The 20,250-nt window shown below is 33.3% G+C and overlaps 1 protein-coding gene across 1 annotated transcript; it reads left to right on the top strand.

Annotated features, from left to right (window-relative positions):
- The first annotated feature begins 249 nt into the window (after window positions 1-249).
- Window positions 250-15,350, top strand: LOC133175953 (alpha-L-fucosidase-like). Its single transcript, XM_061311107.1, has 8 exons — window positions 250-620; window positions 764-870; window positions 10,211-10,341; window positions 12,679-12,812; window positions 13,081-13,178; window positions 13,783-13,915; window positions 14,020-14,190; window positions 14,918-15,350. The coding sequence occupies exons 1-8, from the start codon at window positions 274-276 to the stop codon at window positions 15,171-15,173; spliced, it is 1,377 nt and encodes a 458-aa protein (XP_061167091.1). The 5' UTR covers window positions 250-273; the 3' UTR covers window positions 15,174-15,350.
- The last annotated feature ends 4,900 nt before the right edge of the window (window positions 15,351-20,250 follow it).

The following is a 20,250-nucleotide window of genomic DNA, read 5'->3' as shown; positions in this document are numbered from 1 at the left end:
ACTTGTCAATTAATTGATAAGTCAGATGAAAGGTTAAATTAATTATAAAGTTATTCTAAGGGTACACATAATATGAATATTGAAATCAATTTTACTTAGTATTCTTGAAAAGCTTTGTTTTCTGAATAAGGACATTGCGCGAATGGACTAAGATTGAATTATCTAAACACTAAGTGGATTCTTACTTTCATTTTTAACTTTCAAATTTACATAAACATCACGGGACCTGTAGCTGTAAGGAAGCAGGAGCCGAGTTTGATTCTCGGGATTCGGATGTTCACAACAATGAATCGATTGTTTTTTATATTGATCTGCTTGTCTGTAGTTGTTGGACAAAAATATAAGCCTAACTGGGAGTCCCTGGAATCGAGACCTCTTCCACCGTGGTTTGATGATTCTAAAATCGGCCTTTTAATAACCTGGGGCGTGTATTCAGTCCCTAGCATCTATACAGAATGGTTCTGGTATGCATGGAAAACGGAGAAGATACCAGAAGTTGTCGATTTTATGAATAAATTTTATCCACCAGATTTTACGTATGCAGATTTTGCTCCAATGTTTACTGCTGAATTTTACAATCCTGATCAGTGGGCTGATATATTTAAAGCTTCTGGGGCCAAGTAAGTAACCAAGTTTTTTTTTCTTTCTTTTTTTCATAGATATAAAATTGTCTATGTTATAAAACGTAAAAAAAAAAAAATAGGCATTAACACCTCTAATGAATTTTTCAATGCCATTTATAAAAAGAAATCTATTTTGGCAGATATGTTGTACTGATAACAAAACAACCTGAGGGCTTCTGCAACTGGCCATCAAAGCAAGCATTTAATTGGAATTCTATGGATGTTGGGCCAAACAGGGATCTCGTAGGTAATGACATTTATACCTTGCAGTTATACAGGTCTAGGAAAATCACTATATTTAGCTATATAGCTAGATCTACCTATATAGCTTTATTTACCCATATAATATAGCTTTATTTAGCTATTTCAGAGTAAATTTCTGTTTTATGAAAAGCAGACAAAAAGTCGCATAATGAGGCAGTGTTAGTTTTCAACTTTGAAATGGGCTAAAAATAATTCACCAAAAACCCACTTTTAAAAATGTTTCTCCTTTTGTGCAGTTGCAATCAAAGATCTAAAAGTTTTGGGGCTATGTATAACAGTTAATCTGTGAATAAGCAGCTACTTTAACAAAGAAAAGCAGTTTTGGTCAACAAAATAATTGATTGGTAATAATTCAGCACAATGCAAGGCAATCACACTTAGTCATGCCTCATCGCACTTCCAGTAATGGACAGCTATCCAAACAATAGAGATGCATTTTTTGGTTAAAAAGTGTTTAAAAGAGGCAATGTTTTTACTATCTATGCCCTAGGTTGTTTTTATCAAACCTTTTTAAAAAAATATCAGCCATATTTTCCATTCGACTTTTTGTTTGCTTTTCACAAAACAGAAACTTATTCTAAAATAGCTAAATAAAGCTATATTATATAGGTAAATAAAGCTATATAGGTAATTTAAGCTATATAGCTAAATATAGTGATTTTCCTGGACCTGTTATAAACAGGGTACGTCTTTTTACCACAAGGAACCACAAGGATACCACAAGGAATCACAAGGAACCTCAGGGATACCACAAGGTACCCCAGGGACACCATATACAACCTTAATTATTCTAAATATGGTTTATATGCACTTGTAAACTACAAAAAAAAAATTTTGAAGGGCAAATTAACACTTTAATTGTCTTAAATAAGTTCAGTATGGCGCTATTAAACCAACTGAAGGTAATATCTAAATTAAATTCACTAATTTCAGCTAAATTATGCATGCATAGTTCAGAGGGAGAGATTGTATTTTTATGATGTATAAAAAGTTAATGGTTTATTGTTCATTTCAATACACAAACCATCAGTCAATACCCAATAAGAACCCTAATGTCATGTCCCCTGTACCACTAGGATAGACCAATGTACGTACAGAATATCAAAATGACACTTTAATGACACTTAATTAAACTTTTAAAAAATCTAATCATAGTTTAAATGCATTTGCTAATTAACTGTTTATTAGCTCACCTGAGCCAAAGGCTCAAGTGAGCTTTTCTGATCACATATTGTCCAGCGTGCACCTGTCCATCCAGCTGTCCATATATCTGTAAACTTTTCACACTTCTGATTTCTTCTCAAAAACAACTGGGCCAATTTCAACCAAACTTACCACAAGGTATTCTTGGGTGAAAGGGATTCAAATTTGTTCAAATGAAGTACCACGCCCTCTTCCAAGGGGAGATAATTTAAAAATTAGTGAAAAATTAATGGCATCTCTTAAAAATCTTCTCATGAACCAAAACTGGGTCAGCAAAAAATGAAACTAAAATATGAAAATATCCTCAGGTAGAATAGATTCAAGTTTTTTTTCAAATCAAGATATCCGGGGTAGGGCAGGACCACAATGGACAATCAAAATTCTACATAGGAATGATTGGTCATATTTAAATGGAAGTATCCTCAGGTTGTGTAGATTCAAATTTGATCAAATCATATATGACCCCTGAGGGGTAGGACTGAATCACAATAATAGACGATAAAAGTCTTACATAGGAATTTATAGGGAAAATCTTTAAAAATCTTCTTCTCAAGAACAGCAAAGCTATGATTGGTCATATTTATATGGAAGCATCCTCAGGGAGTGTAGATTCAATTTATTCAAATCCGGTTATATGTTAGGAGTTTGGAGCATTTACTAAAGGTGCAGACGAGAGGGTCCGAAAAACTGTTCGACTTTTGCTTGAACTGCTGATCCAATTTTAACCAATTTTGGCATATAGCATCTATGGTTAAAGGGAAACATGAATTTTGAATTTCATGGGGCCTAACCCTTCCCCCTTTCTGGGCTTGAGGGGTGGGACTCCTGGAAATCAAACTGTTGACATGATTGTAATAGGCATTGAGCCCTCTATCATTTGTGATATTCATGGCCCAAGGGTCAGAGTTTTAGGGTAAATATGATGAAAAGCATTATTCTCTACTCTAAGATATTTAATTCAGCAAACATATTAAATGCATGGTGTGGTGGCCCCTGGGTCAGCTAGGGGTTCTGGTGTTAGGTTGTGGATCTATTGGTATGTGATACATATTATTAAGCATTTATTAAAATCTTTGAAAATCTCTCTGCTCCTGGGTATGAAGCAAAATAAAATGCTTATAGTTGTGTTGAGCAACAATGCCTTTTTCAAAATTATTTCTTTCAAAACCATCTTTGCCCCTGGGTATTTAAAAAATAAAATGTTTTCCAATTTTCAAATAATGAACTGCTTAACAAAATTTAAAATGATTGCATTATGAATTTAAGATGATGTTTTTTTAATAAACATCAGAAGTCAAGAGTGCAACAAAATAAGGTTAAAGAGGATCCCTTCAAAATCTTGTATTTAAAAAAAAAAATTAGGCCATTAATATTAAAGATATTTCTGTTTCCCCTCACCTGACCCTAAAATCTCAAGTTGGGTAGGTAGGTAGGTATATATTTTTTTCTGTATTTGAAAATTTAATACATTTTCAAATTTAATTGAATAACTTTATGAAAAAAGAGGCCCATGGGCCACATCGCTCACCTGAGCACATTGGCTAGGCAAAAGCACAAATCAGTTCAGTATTGAAAAGGTTACCGGGGGGGGGGGGGGGATACATGATGATGCTTCCATGTCAATATAACAAATGGCTTTGTTGTACTTGAGTAAATTTTGAAAAAATTAGATCCCCCATTGTGGCTCCTCCTTATCCCAGAGGTCAATATTTGAACAAACTTGAATCTACACTACCTGAGGATGCTTCCATATCAATATGACTGAACATAGCTTTTCTGTTCTTGAGAAGAAATATTTTTTCTGCATGTTCTTATGTAAAACTTTCGATCCCCCATTGGGCCCCACCCTACCCCAGGGGTCATCATTTGAACGAATTTGAATTTACACTATCTGAGGATGCTTCCATATCAAAATGACTAAACATGATTTTCAGTTCTTGAGAAGAGGATATTTTCCTATATGTTCCTATGTAAAATTTTCGACCCCCCATTGTGGCCCATCCCTGTCCCCGGGGGTCATCATTTTAACAAACTTGAATCTACACTACCTGAGGATGCTTCCATATCAAAATGACTAATCATGGCTTTGCAGTTCTTCATCAGAAGATATTTTCCTATATATTTCTATTTAAGACTTTGATCCTCCATTGTGGCCCCACCCTACCCCAGTGGTCATCATTTGAACGAATTTGAATTTACACTATCTGAGGATGCTTCCATATCTAAATGACTAAACATGATTTTCAGTTCTTGAGAAGAGGATATTTTCCTATATGTTCCTATGTAAAATTTTCGACCCCCCATTGTGGCCCATCCCTGTCCCCGGGGGTCATCATTTTAACAGACTTGAATCTACACTATCTGAGGATGCTTCCATATCAAAATGACTAATCATGGCTTTGCAGTTCTTCATCAGAAGATATTTTCCTATATATTTCTATTTAAGACTTTGATCCTCCATTGTGGCCCCACCCTACCCCAGGGGGTCATGATTTGAACAATCTTGAATTTACACTACCTGAGGATACTTCCACATAAATATGATCAATCAGGGCTTTGCTGTTCTTGAGAAGATTTTTTAAAATTTTTCCTATATATTTCTATGTAAAACTTTTATCCTCCATTGTGGCCCCACCCTACCCCCAGGGGTCATGATTTGAACAAATTTGAATTTTTACTACCTGAGGATGCTTCCATATAAATATGACCAATCAAGGCTTTGCTGTTCTTGAGAAGAAGATTTTTTAAAGATTTTTCCTATATATTCCTATGTAAAACTTTGATCCTCCATTGTGGCCCCACCCTACCCTCGGGGGTCAAGATTTGAACAAACTTGAATCTTCACTACTTGAGGATGCTTCCATATAAATATGACTCATCATGGCTTTGCTGTTCTTGAGAAGAAGATTTTTAAAGGTTTTTCCTATATATTTCTAAGTAAAACTTTGATCCTCCATTGTGGCCCGCCCTACCCCCGGGGGTCATGATTTGAACAAACTTGAATCTACACTACCTGAGGATGTTCATATAAATATGACCAATTAGGGCTTTGCTGTTCTTGAGAAGAAGATTTTGAAAGATTTTTCCTATATATTTCTATGTAAAACTTTGATCCTCCATTGTGGCCCCACCCTACCCCCGGGGGTCATGATTTGAACAAACTTGAATCTACACTACCTGAGAATGCTTCCACATGAGTTTCATCTTCCCTGGCTCTGTCGTTCTTGACAAGAAGATTTTTAAAAGATGCTATTAATTTTTCACTAATTCTTTATTATCTCCCCTTGAAAGAGGGCATGGCCCTTCATTTGAACAAACCTGAATCCCCTTCACCCAAGGATACTTTGTGGCAAGTTTGGTTGAAATTGGCCCAGTGGTTCTTGAGAAGAAGATGAAAATGTGAAAAGTTTACGACAACAACGACGCCGATGCTGCCGACGCCGACGACAGACAACGGACAAATTTTGATCAGAAAAGCTCACTTGAGCCTTTGGCTCAGGTGAGCTAAAAAGCAGATTGGAATCAGAAGATCATATAAATTTAATTCAAAGTAATTTATTGGGAATTAATTGTAACACTTTTTTTTAAATTAACGTTCCACATGGGTTTAAGTTATGCTGTGCACATGGTCAAATATATTTTTGGTGGAGGCGTGTTTTATTTTCATAATTATAAAAATTGTTATTTTTTTAATAAATTCTGTAAATAAAAATTCTGAAACTTTTCTATGGATTTGTGTATTCGTATTGACCCTTAAAAAAAAAAATAACTAGAATATTTATACATTATCTGATCTTGTAAAAATATATATATGTTAATTAATTTAAAAACAAACTTAATTTTCTCTAAAATTTCAAATTTTAGTCAATATTTTTTAATTCACCCATATCCAATAATGAAGTAAACAACAATAATTTTTGTTAATTTACATTTATATAAGCACAAGAACTTTTCTCAACAAAATTATTTTCTTCATGCAGTGTTTTCATAGAGTTAATTCCTTAATAATTTCAAATTTAAAAACAATTATGTAAAAAGGATGTCAAACATTGAGTTTTGTTATGGAAATGAATTCAAACTTATTAAATTTCTCCATAAAGATTGAAACATGTATTATGAAATTAATACTTTAATTGTATGGATGTCTATAAAGATAGTACATAATATATTATTTATTTTTCAGTTAATAGAAAAGTAAATATCCATTTACTGATAAAGAAGTATGAAAAATACCAAGCATGTATTTCAATGACATATTGAGAACGAGACTCTTGTGTATATGGTGCCTTGTTTGCATGTATAGATCCACCATTTCAGGTATTAAATCAACAGTGATAATTAATAGGAATAATCAACAGTTTTCAGTGATTAACTTGTGTATACACAAGGTACACAAGACTGGTTACACCATACCTTAGGTATATAAACAAAAGTAAATCTGCATGGTTAGTGAAAAAATATACCTGGTATTTAATAATGTAATGATTATTGATAAACTTATACATGTATAATTTTTCTTGTACCATTTACATACATTAGTATAAACATTAAACTGTGTCACTATTTTTAGCTGGATACTGTTAATTAAATAAATTAAATATTTTTTTACAAAAATACCTGAAGCTGACCCATTTTTTCCCCAAAATTCTACTACACCGGTACTTTCAACATTTCTACAGATCATGCTGCTAAAGATGGGCAATAATTTTGAATGTAACATGTTAAAAAAATCATATATGTATAACCCATTCTTTCCTGCATCAATAAATCATAAATGGCACCTGCCATTGGTAAAATTAATACATAATTAAAACATGTTTGAAAAAGTTGGCCAAGGGTTATCACATATTAATATTAAACTCAATTGACTGGAAATTGATTACCTCAAATAAATTCAAAACCCATTTTGAGCTAATTAAAAACATTTAAAAAGAAACACCAAACTTTATGGTTTGTGGAGAACTTAACAGATCTCACTTTATAATGATAATGTTACAGTCTAAATTATTTCTTTTTGTGTTTCTCAGAGTTCAAAAATTGTATGCATTTTTTCAAAAAATAATTTTATTAAAAATCCAGGTTGTGATTTTGCAAAGAAAATTTAAAGTGAATGTGGATCCACTTCTTTGTGACCTAAAAATTTAATACATGTATATAAAAAGTTTTTAATCTAACCAGTACATAGATTGAGACAAGTACCAGGGTAGCCATATAGCTATTTACTATTCCTATAAGAGAAAATTAATCAGTACTGAATTTGTAAATTGTAATAAACTTGCATGAGAATGGATTTTGATATTTTTTTGAAAAGTATTAATGAATTTATAAAGATCCGAATTAAAACATTACCGGTACATGTACCTGTAATTATGTGCCAAAATATTTATAGTATTAAGATTGATGCAATGAATCAAACAAAACTTATTAAAAATTTTAAGTTAAATATTAATATCAAATGCAGCAAAACTGGCATGTACATGTACTTGAGAAACTATCAAAACATAAGTATTAAATCAAAGATATTACGTAGGTCATCTTGATGTACAAGTCAACTAAATGTTATTTATAAGTACAACAAAGTCTAACCTTTATAAATATTGGGGTAGTAATTAGTGCAAGATTTCAACGTTTGGTCCGTGTAGCAGTGGCGGATCCAAGGGGGGGGGGGGATACGGGGATTTGCAACCCCCCACCCCTTTTGGATTTGCTAATAAGAGACACAGATAGAGAGAGAGGGAGAGGGGGAGACCCAATTTTTTGTTGTGTTTTTACGATAGAAATAGTAATGTATGAATAAATTTGGTTGTTGAAAGAAAATGCCCCCACTCCCCCCTACAAATTAGGATTTTTGGGTTCGGAGTTTTTTTTTCCTTTATTTATTTTTTTTTTTTTAACAAACATTTTCATGAAATCCATATTTTTTCCCTGGCTGCCCTCACCCTTACTTTTGAAAACGCTTCTACATCCGTGTATCCTATTAAGTTGTTAAACTATAACTGTATGTATATGTATGTTATAACAATCCTTTTTCCTCTCACCCCCCCCCCCCTTTGAAAAATTTCTTGATCCGCGCCCCTGTAGGATGTTTTAAAAGGTACATACTACATGTAATATATAGGCATGGGCTTGCTCCACATCTTTTTTTTTTGTTAAATCATACTGTTCAATCATACAGAAAATTGTACTAAGATTCAGCAACCAAACCATATAGATCTGCATGTGTACATTCCTTGAGGCATCATTCATGCAAGATTGGTCACCACAGGGGGCTTACAGTTACTTCAGCTAGAATGAAACCTGCACTAAAAAAAAAAAAGAAAAAGAAAAAATTCTGGTCTCTCAACCAAAAAATATAGGTCAGATCCAGCATCTGAAGCAAGTGTGGTAGTATACATCCTTAGATGCATCGTCCATGCAAGTTAAGTCACCGAAAGGCTACTTGGGCTGGGTACAATAATACAGATATTCTGGTGTATAGTGGTACTTTGACAGAAATTATCCTATTGTATTAAATTTGTTTATTTAGGTTTTATGACCCCTTCATGTATGAGTTATATTTTTTTTATGCATAAAGTTTTGTAAGTTATAGTCATCATACTGCAAAACTTTTACGACGATTTACTGTTGTATTTTCTTTATTCAGTTTAATAATAACATTTAATAATAATAAATTATATACTTGTTCATTAATATAGCAGGTAACACAGAAAAAATGACAATTTGTCTGAAATCATGAGTGAAAAATTCTAATCAATCAGATTGGCTGAAATTTTGGGGTAGATGACCATAATACACTGTATGATCTTTCACTTGTACACAGTGAATGCAAATAAACCTCAGAGAGACTTAATATCTAACTTACAAATAAATATGACATTTATTAATTTTGAATGAGGTGTCATTGGTGTACGCTTGGGGTATGTCCTTTGAATCCTCTAATTTTGTGTATTGAATTAAGCAATAAACAGATAATGATCAATGTAAAATTTTAAGAAATGCACAAAAACCTTATTTTCATTTATTAAAGCTGAATTGGATGTCACTGAAATAGATCAAATTTATTGGGATACTTAAGGGTATTATTTGGATACCTAGAGTTTCTTTAATTGGGGTTCTTAGTATCCTTTTGTGTATAAAAATATGTAATAAACAGTTACTAAGTTATTTACAAAAGCATTAAAACCATTTATATTTATATTTATATTTATATTAGATTTATAAAGGTCAAACTGGATGTCCTTGGGATATTTTGAGATATTTTTGGGGTTACTCTGGGATGTCCTTGTGGTAACTGAAGGCTATCCTTTTGTTCTTATGTGGGTATCATTTTGTTTTGTGTATTGCACTATATACAAATACAATAATCAGTTACTATGTCATTTACAAATGCAAATATAAACCATATTTACATGTACATTTTTAAAAGTTAAATAGGGTGTCATTGAGATATTCCTAGGGTACCCTTGGGTATTCTTGTGGTACCTTAAGCCTAGGGTATTCTTTGGGTTTATGCGAGTTTCCATTGGTTCTGTGTATTGAAATACACCATTCATAGTTACAGGATTATTTTTTTACACCTTATAAAATATTATTAAAGTTCCTCAAAACTATACATGCATAATTGAGCTTAATTGTTTAAGTATACTACTTTTAAATTTTTATCTTGGATAACTGCTCTGTTTAAGGACAATTAAAGTGTTAATTTGCCCTTCAAAACCTTTTTTTGTAGTTTACAAGTGCATATAAACTATATTTAGAATAATTAAGGTTGTATATGGTGTCCCTGGGGTACCTTGTGGTATCCCTGGGGTTCCTTGTGGTTCCTTGTGGTATCCTTGTGGTTCCTTGTGGTACCTTGTGGTTCCTTGTGGTAAAAAGACGCACCCTTATAAACAGCTTCAAGATCCAAGGTTCTCTCTCAACCATCCATATTAAATGGAGGTACAGTAAAGTGGCACAGTCAACTGCAAGATTTTCATATCCATTAGAAAACTAAATAAGAAATAATGCTCATTTTTAAACATATTCTCTGAATTATTTGTAAAACTTGTTTCATCCTAAATCAAAAAAATATTGCCAGTTATGGTCTTGAAATTATATCTTATTATACCGGTGTGTAGGTGAGTTGGAGAGATCAATAAGGAACAGGACAGACATACACTTTGGTTTGTACTACTGCCTGCTGGAATGGTATCATCCTCTGTATCTCAAGGACAAAGCTAACGGCTTCAGGACCCAGTCTTTTGTTGAGGTATATGTTTCAAACATCATCAGGAAATTTTGAATTTGGAAGTTTTGAAGTACTGGTTTCTGTAGTTACATATTATATGTGAGCTGAAGGATCACTCTCTATTGCTGTACTTTTTGCAGCAGGGCTCCTTTTTTTCAACTTTTTTTGAGGAACATAACCATGAATTTGATAATTTAGTGTTTTGTTTTTTTATGCCCTCATATCGAAGATTCGGGGGTATATAGTTTTTGCCCTGTCCGTCTGTCTGTCTGTCTGTCCACCTGTCTGTTTGTCTGTCTGTCTACAAAAACTTTAACATTGCCCATAACTTTTGATTGGTTGAAGCTATGGCTTTCATATTTCACATGTGTATTCCTTGTGACAAGACCTTTCTTTGAGTACCACCATATTTGACCTTTTGACCTTGACCTTGGAGTTTGACCCAGTTTTGAAAAAACTTTAACCTTGGCCATAACTATTGAACCATTGGTGCTAGGGCGTTCATACTTCACATGTGTAATCCTTGTGACAAGACCTTTTTTTGGATACCAACTTTGACCCCTTGACCTTGGAGTTTGACCTAGTTTTGAAAAAACTTTAACCTTGGCCTTAACTATTGAACCGTTGGTGCTAAGGCTTTCATACTTCACATGTGTAATCCTTGTGACAAGACCTTCCTTTGGATACCAACAACTTTGACCCTTTGACCTTGACCTTGGAGTTTGACCTACTTTTGAAAAACTTTAACCTTGGCCATAACTTTTGAACCGTTGGTGCTAAGGCTTTCATACTTCACATGTGTAATCCTTGTGACAAGACCTTCCTTTGGATACCAACAACTTTGACCCTTTGACCTTGACCTTGGAGTTTGACCTACTTTTGAAAAAGTTAAAGCTAGGTCATAACTTTTGAGCAATTGGTGCTTCAGCTTTCATATTTCACCAGTATATTTCTTGTGAGAAGGCCTTTCCTTAGGCACCATTAATTTTGACCTTGACTTTAACCTTTTCCATATCTATTCAATGGTTGCTGCTAGGGCTCTCATATTTCACAGGTATATTCCTCGAGACGAGACCTTACTTTGGGTACCAACATATTTGGTTTGCATTTGAGAAAGTTTAACCTTTGCTATAAGTTGCCATACGGGGGCATCAGTGTTTCACAAACACATCTTGTTTATGACCGATAAATTTAGATAATGAGAAGAAAAAAATCTACATGTACGAGGGGTGATCAAAAAGTTCGCAAACTATATTTACAAAACCACAATTTAGATCAGAATGAAATTTGGCACACATATAGTCATAAACATGTTGTATAAATAGCAGATGTTATGTAATGTTTTTCTCCATGTTTGTGATGTCACAGTCTGAAAATGACGTCAATATGTAGGTGACTTGTGACAAAAAATGATTTACTCAGTCGTACTCAAGCATCGAACGGCTGTAAAGTTTATTGTAAATCTTGGAAATTCCTTTGCAGTATCATATAATAATTTGTACATGGTTTAGGAAGACAAAAGACTTGCCAGAAGTTCAATCATTAATTGGATTGATAGTTTTAATGAAGGAAGGGAGTTGATTAATAATGATGTTTGTTCTGGTGCCCTGTGAAAGCAAGCTGGGGAATAGATGTGTCCTTAGTTGAGCAATTTGTTATGAAAGATCACCAAGTTACAGTTTGAAAAATAGTTGAATATCTTAACAATAATATGATTATTGAATCCCTAAAATATTGTTTACTTTAGACTTTAAACATATCAGATATTATAGAAAGAAGGCTCCCATACTTTATCAACATTGGAAAAATGACACTCCCAAGACATAGGACTCAGGCTGTGATGGTCACAATCTCATTCTGGGAAAGGATATCCTTATCCACCCATCCTATTTCCAACATTTGGCCATTTATGACAAATATACTGTTCTTGTCATAAAAAATAAATTGCATGGTAAGAAATATAGGACTTGGAAAAATCTTTCAGCTTTAGTGAACAGAACGCTATGGAGCATGTCACGTGACCGTCTGTATCATGTGATTTGTGCTTGGACAGAACGGTGGCAGATGTGCAATAAAATGGAAGAGGACTGCTTTGAAAAATAATGAACACTGAAACTTAATTTTATTTCTTTTATGGAAGTAATTCAATTAGTTCACAAACTTTTTGATCACCCCTCGTAAATTCAAAATGTAGTGAAACATACTTAATGCAATAATAACCCTTTTGAGTAAAATCAATAAGATATGCATTATTCATTTAAAGCAAAAAAGTAAGGTTGTCTTATTAAAATGGCAGAATGAGGATGCTAAAGGCAACCAGAATGAATACTGTGTGAAATAATTTTACATTATTTGTAGTCAAAAGTGATGCCAGAATTACATGACATAGTGAATCGATACAAGCCAGATATTGTTTGGTCAGATGGAAATTGGGAGGCTGATGATCAGTATTGGAATGCTACTAACTTCCTGGCCTGGCTTTATAATGAGAGGTATATACAGAGGAGGGTTATGTTAACAGAATGTAGATGGTTTATATAACGTAAAGGGTGTACCCACTATGAGATGCAGGTTCCTCTAACTCTAGTTTTGTGGCAAGACCTTACATGACCAGATTAATTGCTTTGCTTGTCTGAAGTAAATATAATGATTGTCAAAACACTTTCTTTCTTTTTGGACTTGACTAAGGAATCTTTGAAAGCTTATCAATTTGCAAAATTAGTTTTTGAAATAAACATCTTTGATTTTCTATCCTTTCAGTCCAGTGAAGGATAAAGTTGTTGTCAATGACAGATGGGGGAACAACACACAGTGTAAACATGGGGGATTTTTTGATTGTGATGATAAGTATGATCCAGGTAAGTTAATGTATATTAACCTCAAGGTAACTTGATAACACATGTAGATGATATTGATGAAGCACACTACATACTGGTTGCTCTCTCTCCAACTGTTAAAAGGGGCACTTTCTGTATATCCTGATTACCTTCTGTATAGGAACTCTTTTGTATTGGAGATACATTAAATGCACAGGGAGTGGTAGCGAAAAAGCAAAACATTGATTATTCTGACAAAAATTAAAAACAAGTTTTGAGGTTTGTATAAGGTAGCATTATTTGTTAATTAATTCATGACTATTGTACCCAAAAATTTCACGAGATTTGGAATATTTAAAACTGTCATGAAGAAGATCACAAGAGAAGTTTATCTAAAAAGTCACAATAAAGCCCATTGAACTTAAGAAAGTGGTGGTGTCGCGGATAATGCTGATGATGAAATATAAACCCAAATGCACAAGGGCAGGTAACATACTATCCTTGATTTTATGTGATCACTTTATATTCCATTTTGTATGCATATAGTGATCTCCTAAAATCAAGCATGATGTTACCGGCCCAGCTGTGTCCAGATGCTCATTTTCCCATATGTTGATATTAAACGGTAATCTTTTTGACTTATTAGGTAAATTGCAGAAGAGGAAGTGGGAAGAAGCCAGAGAAATGGACAAGTATTCCTGGGGTTTCCGACGCAGGGCCAGGATTGATGATTATTTATCTATAAACCAGCTGCTTACTTACCTGGCCAGGACTGTAAGGTATGATGTCAGATTACAGGACACCTACTCACTAATAAAGGAGTAGTTTCTGCAATGAAGTCATATTCATTGTGGTTCAAACCATGAGTGTTATTTTATTACAGTTGTGGGGGAAACTTCCTGCTCAACGTTGGTCCCACTAAGGACGGTGTAATCCCTCCCGTTCAGGAGGAGAGACTCAGACAGATGGGTGCCTGGCTGTCTATCAATGGAGAGGCTATATATGGATCAGAGCCCTGGTCACACCAGAATGATACTATTGCAGAGAATCTATGGTAATTCTTGTCAACCCTTTATTTAATTCTTTTGTGATTTAATTCAATTTTACTCAGTTTTCTTTTCTTTTTTGGAAAGGGGGGGTGTTAGTTATGAACAGTTATTTTGCATTTTGCACAGCAGTGATTAAGTTCTGTGAAAAAATAAGCAGAAAATGCAAGGTTATTAAAATTAAATCCTTTGATGTGGCATAGGATCTAACAATATCCAGTTTGGACTAATCTCAGACAGATTGACATTTATGTAAATACATAATAAGAAATTATTAGTGTCAATGACATCATATGTAAGCTAATGGGAATAAGACTTATTAATACACAAACAGCTTACTCTGGTATTCAGCATGTTCAGGATTCTCTTAACATGAAACTAAAATAATAGATAACATGACAAAGTACAGATTCAAGGGATTGTATGGCATTATAGCTAACTAGATTTTATCAAACTTTATTAATGTCATTTTGTTTATTCCTGACATATCATGTTATATTAGTTGGACTACTAATTCTGATAATTTAGAAAGTGATGCACTGATTAGCTATTAAAATGAAAGGCCTTGAAATCTGAGATGATCACAAACAGGGTGTTGTTAGATCCTATGTGAGCAGCTCAAAGGTTCTCAGTGAAATGTGTTATTTGAATTTGTTTCAAAATATCAATGTTTTTTTTAAACAAGTGCAATAATGACAAAAATCTATCATGGAAGAATATTTTTAATTCATATAGGTACACTGCTAAATACCTCAATGGACGAGTATTTGTATATGCCATTATGCTTGATTGGCCAAAAACAAACACTCTGGTTTTAGGAGCACCAGTTCCTTCCCCAAGCACTACAGTGAGCATGCTCGGTTACCAGGGTAACTTTACATGGAAAGCGCACCCTGGTGGTGGAATGGAGATCCAGTTCCCAGTTATACCTATAAATCAAATGCCTAATTTGGATGCCTGGACATTAAAAATTACGGGTTTAACTGGCTGAATGAAAAATTGATTTCAACTATAAAAAAATACTCCACAAACTGTGATACTGAATTTATTTATCTTTTTTATATCTTCTAAACATTCCAGAATTTTCTGCGAGATATTGTGAAATGCATGTGAAATGAAAATGTAGTTCAAAATGTAGAGAATACCTGATTATAGAAAAAACTTGATTTTAATGATGCAATTTTCTACCCTTTATGTTGGAATATAAAAAAAGTGTTAAAAGTGAAATATTATTTTAGATGTTACAAAGTTTAAGCAATTTCATTGTACCTAAATACAATTGTTTTTATACACTTTATTGTTTTTCTTTACAAAGGAAATTCCAGTAGCAATGGTTTCAAAAGTGGAAAGGGGGGAAATTTCAAAAAAAAATCTTACAAGCAAAAAAAAAGGCCCAAACTAACTAAAAAGTGAGGGGGCCAACCAGTATATAAAGGAAAATTTACTATAGCAAAATACTATACTCAGAAAAAGTGCCCCCCCCCCTCCCAGCGTTCTGGGTGTTGCAGTCATTTTACATATTTAATGTATCATGAGCTAACTATATTCTTCAATGTTCTTATTTTAAGTCAAAATGTCTAATATGCATACATGTTTATTTATATTTTTAAATATAAATATTTATTGAAATCCAAAACGGAAATGTGGGTAGAAGCATGTATATTTAACTTCATATTTTTTTTAAGTCTTAATACAGTATTCATTGTATTGTTCAGGAAATCATAATAGATGTTTATTGCCACAATAAATGTTATTTTCCTGATTCTTTTTGTAATTTTTAATGTAATTCAAATTAGATTATCATTTAGAGATGTAGTTACTAAAATAAGCTATCTTTGTTAATGCGGATATCACGGTTGTGGCATTGCAGAAAAAATACATAACCCATGTAAACGGCAAATGTAATTTTTTTCTGCAATGATGGTAACTGTATCCCCGCATTAACAAAGAAAGAAAGATATTTTATTTATATTTATATCTGTGTAAATTATTTGTATAAAGTGGATAAAAGTATGTAAAATTTTGTATTATTAGTCCGTGCATTACATGTACATTGATGGAAGAGTCCACTTGTTAAGAATTTTTTTAATCAAGTGGCTTTAAAAACCGGTTCTAACTAGTTTAACTGATTGTTAATGAGTTGATGAATGTATTATTGTTTGCCCTAAAACGCTTTCGCCCTTTACGTCTTTCGTTCTCATTCTCCCGGAGTCCTAACCCTAACAAAAAAATACTGTAGTTAACTATAGTTAACTATAGTGATAACTTTGACACTATGAAAACTTTGATTTACTATAGTGATAACTTTGACACTTTGATTTACTAAAGTGATAACTATGAAAACTTTGATTTACTTTGGTGAAAACTTTGATTTACTATAGTGATAACTATGACACTATAGTGATCACTTTGAAAACTTTGATTTACCATTGTGATCACTTTGACACTATAGTGATCACTTTGAAAACTTTGATTTACTATAGTGATAACTTTGACACTTTGATTTACTATAGTTAACTATAGTAAACTATAGTTAACTATAGTATTTTTTTGTGAGGGAAAACTCCTCTAAAACTTGCCCGGAGTCCTCTAAAACTCGTTCGCCTAAGGTGTGTAGTTTATTAATAAAACATACATATGAAAACTATAATCAAATAAAGTTAGAAAAGAAATGCAAGAAAGCAAAACCAGGGACATATAAACCACCATGTGTTGTCAGTTCCTGTTCAATGATAGTAAATCGCACACATAAGGTACATTTAAAACGCATCTTCCCTATCCAAGGGTTTACGATCCGCTCCCCTCCTCTCCAAGAATATTGGAGAGGAGTGGATCGAAAACCCTTGGCTAGCAAAGATAGGGAAAACGTTAAGAACTCAGCCAAGATGTTCGATATAAAATTATAAAGAATGCCCTTGTCAACTGAATATTAAGAATTTTCATGTATTGGTTAAAATTTTTAATCTGTAGTTATTTTTTAATTAAAAAAGAGAAATTCAAAATCGTGTACACGCCCCTCTAACTCTACTGAAATGTATAAAACGTTTTATTTATCCGATCCATAGATCGGATTCCGCATATAATATGTTTGTTTGTTTGTATGTTGTTTAACATCCCTCGAGAGAATTTTTCACTCATATGGAGACGCCACCACTTGCCGGTGGAGAGCTGCAAATTTTGTCATATACTCGGCACTTACGGCCATTGAGCAGTGAGGAATCTTTTTCGTGCCAGCACCTACTGCGACGCGGGACCTCGGTTTACATCTCATCCGAAGGACCGGTCTCCACGTCCCACAGTGGGATTCGAACCCGCGACGTAAGGATCAACTCCTTACTCCGCGACTCTCACATAATATGTATATTGCAGATGCGAAAAACAATCTAAACAGTTCTTTACAAACAAATGTGTCAATTAAGTATTTCAATCATTTTTAATTAACACTAAAATAATATAAACCACTAAAATAATATAAAAATAAAAGTCAATTCACAACAAAGTCTGGCATTTGATATAATGAATCGTCAAAAAAAATGAATTTGATTCGTTATATCAATTTTATAGAATTCGTTATAACGAATTTAATCTGTAATAAATTTTCAGTACATGTTGTAACGAAATATTTACATCTACTGAATATTATCTCCTTTATTTCTTAAGAAAACCATTGCCGTTTATCAGTCCGTAAACACTTCTTAGCATATTTCTGGAGCAGTGGCTGTTCCATCAATAAAACGTACAATGACGTACTTATCAATATTTTTTTTTAATACACCATTTCATCTACAAAATCCAACTTTCAATGATTATTTGCACAGATATAAATATAAACAATAAATTTTCTTTGTTTGTTAGTACGGGAATTAACGTTGCAGCTATTGCAGAAAAAAACATAACCCGCTTGCGCAGGTTGTGCATTTTTTCTGCAACAGCTGCACAATTAATTCCCCTACTAACAACCAAAGAAAGCCTTTTATTGATTAATTAAATTCGTTTTAACAATTTCTTAACTTATTGGCTTAATTTTAAACGTTCTGAAGATAATTTCCAAAATGCATGAGGTCTCCTGATTTCCTCCGTTATGGTCACCACTCCCCACAATGTTTTCTGGATCCGCGACGCCAATGAATTTCACTATAAGAATATCCCCCTCAAAAAATCATTGACAACACAATTTGCGCATGTAGCTCGTAAACTTTTACATTTTAGTGTTCAGTTATACGTAGGTGTACATGCCCTCATACTGACGATGCAATTATACAACAAAGATGAAATATGTACCTTTAACACAGTTATAAAATGTTCATTTCCTCTGTCCTAGTGGCCCCACTTGTCCGATCTCACCCAAGGACAATTGTCCTCATAACTCACACAAATTCACTAGGCACCCCCTATACAGATTTTTTTTTTACAATGAGTATTACAAATATAGCTCGGTATACGGATAATTATTTATTTTCTCGTATGATTTCAGTAAAAAAAAACAAAACAAAACAAAACAAACAAAAAACTGCATCCTTTTATCCCGTACTCTGTAAATAAAGAAAATTCATCAAGATTTTAAGAAATCAATATTTTACAACATTGAAAGACTAAATGATTTTATGAAAATTTCGTACATTAGAACTTTTGAAATATCGCTGTTATATGTAGTTTATTCATGTTTATGTGACCGTGTAGATTTGGACGGTACTTAGGAATTCGTCTGGAACTGCATCCGTTGTCTGCAGAACGAACGGGGTGAGGGAATGTTGGCGTAGGGGTACAAGGTATAGGTAGAGGCGCTGTGTGGCCGTAAGGTAAAAACGAAGTATAGGTGTGCCGTATTCCCGAAGGTCCACCAATATGCAATTCCAGAGATAAAACAAATGATGAAGGATTCCGTATTTATTAGACGAGACTCAACGATGGCAACAGTTTACACAAATCAACAAACAGACATATAAAAAATGATCGAGTCGGATCTGTGGCCGAAGTGGCCTCCGAACTCAGAGTCCTTACGAGTCGGTCGTGGCCGAGACTGGCCTTTCGTATATTCCAGACTAATGATTGAAATTATACATGACTATTTATAAGAATGTACATAATGAGTAAATAAATGACAGGTGTTGACATTTAGTAAAATGAGTGAAAGATTCACAGGTATGGATTAATTAAATAAACTTAATGACGCTTTGATGTTTGGACATAAAAAAACCCAGATAATTACACAGTGTTGTTTTTAGAGATTAACAGTTCTTGAGGCATAGCACTCTGTCTCTTTGTAACAACAGATCAAGAGTCCAAAAAGTGTCACTGGTCAATTAAACAATTAGATTCGCGAAACATATCGTGAGAAATAAAATATGACACAACTTAGAAATTGAAAAGTAAAGTCCAAAATAAAGTTCTTTTTTTGAACAGTGAATTTTTCACGGTGATATTTATTTGACATGCATTATGCATATGCTAAGTGCTTTCTACTATGTCAGATTGAAATTTATGTACATGTTAAATGTGAATATGTACAGCATATATACAAATGTTTTGTTTGAACAGTTAAGAAACTGTAATTTATGTTTTTCTGTTCGCAGAATTTTAAATATATGTCAATATTTACATATAAGTTCAATCTAAAAGACTTTTTCTGACTAGTTTTGAAAAGATATAAATCCTACGACAACCAATAAATCCAAATATTGATTCATTAGAATCAGTTGATCCGTGTCGCTTCAACTCATACCACGAGGTGAGACATGTGCATCTCAAAAAGACGGTAAATATTTACACAGTAGGGGTATAAACAATTTGAAATTCTACATTTTAAAACCTAATCGTCCCTTTATGTTAACATAAAATCGGTTAATTAACAATTGTCAAATAAATGAGTTATATAATTCCCATCCTTAATAAATTAATTTGGAATGCAAGTAGAAAAATCTCTTCTTTTTTTTTTAAATTTATTAATTTTTCTATTTTTTATTTTTGACGTAACGATTCAACTAGCTTTCACGAAGATGTTTACATTTATCACGTGCGAGTTACCGTACCCTGACTCCGTCACAAAAGTTGTGTAACTGACTGATATA

This window comes from Saccostrea echinata, unplaced genomic scaffold, assembly GCF_033153115.1.
Source record: "Saccostrea echinata isolate AGI-Se365-2 ecotype Australia unplaced genomic scaffold, CSIRO_AGI_Sech_v1 ptg000064l, whole genome shotgun sequence".
Classification (NCBI taxonomy): domain Eukaryota; kingdom Metazoa; phylum Mollusca; class Bivalvia; order Ostreida; family Ostreidae; genus Saccostrea; species Saccostrea echinata.
Note: the sequence above shows the minus strand (reverse complement) of the source record. Positions and strands in the feature narration are given on the sequence as shown.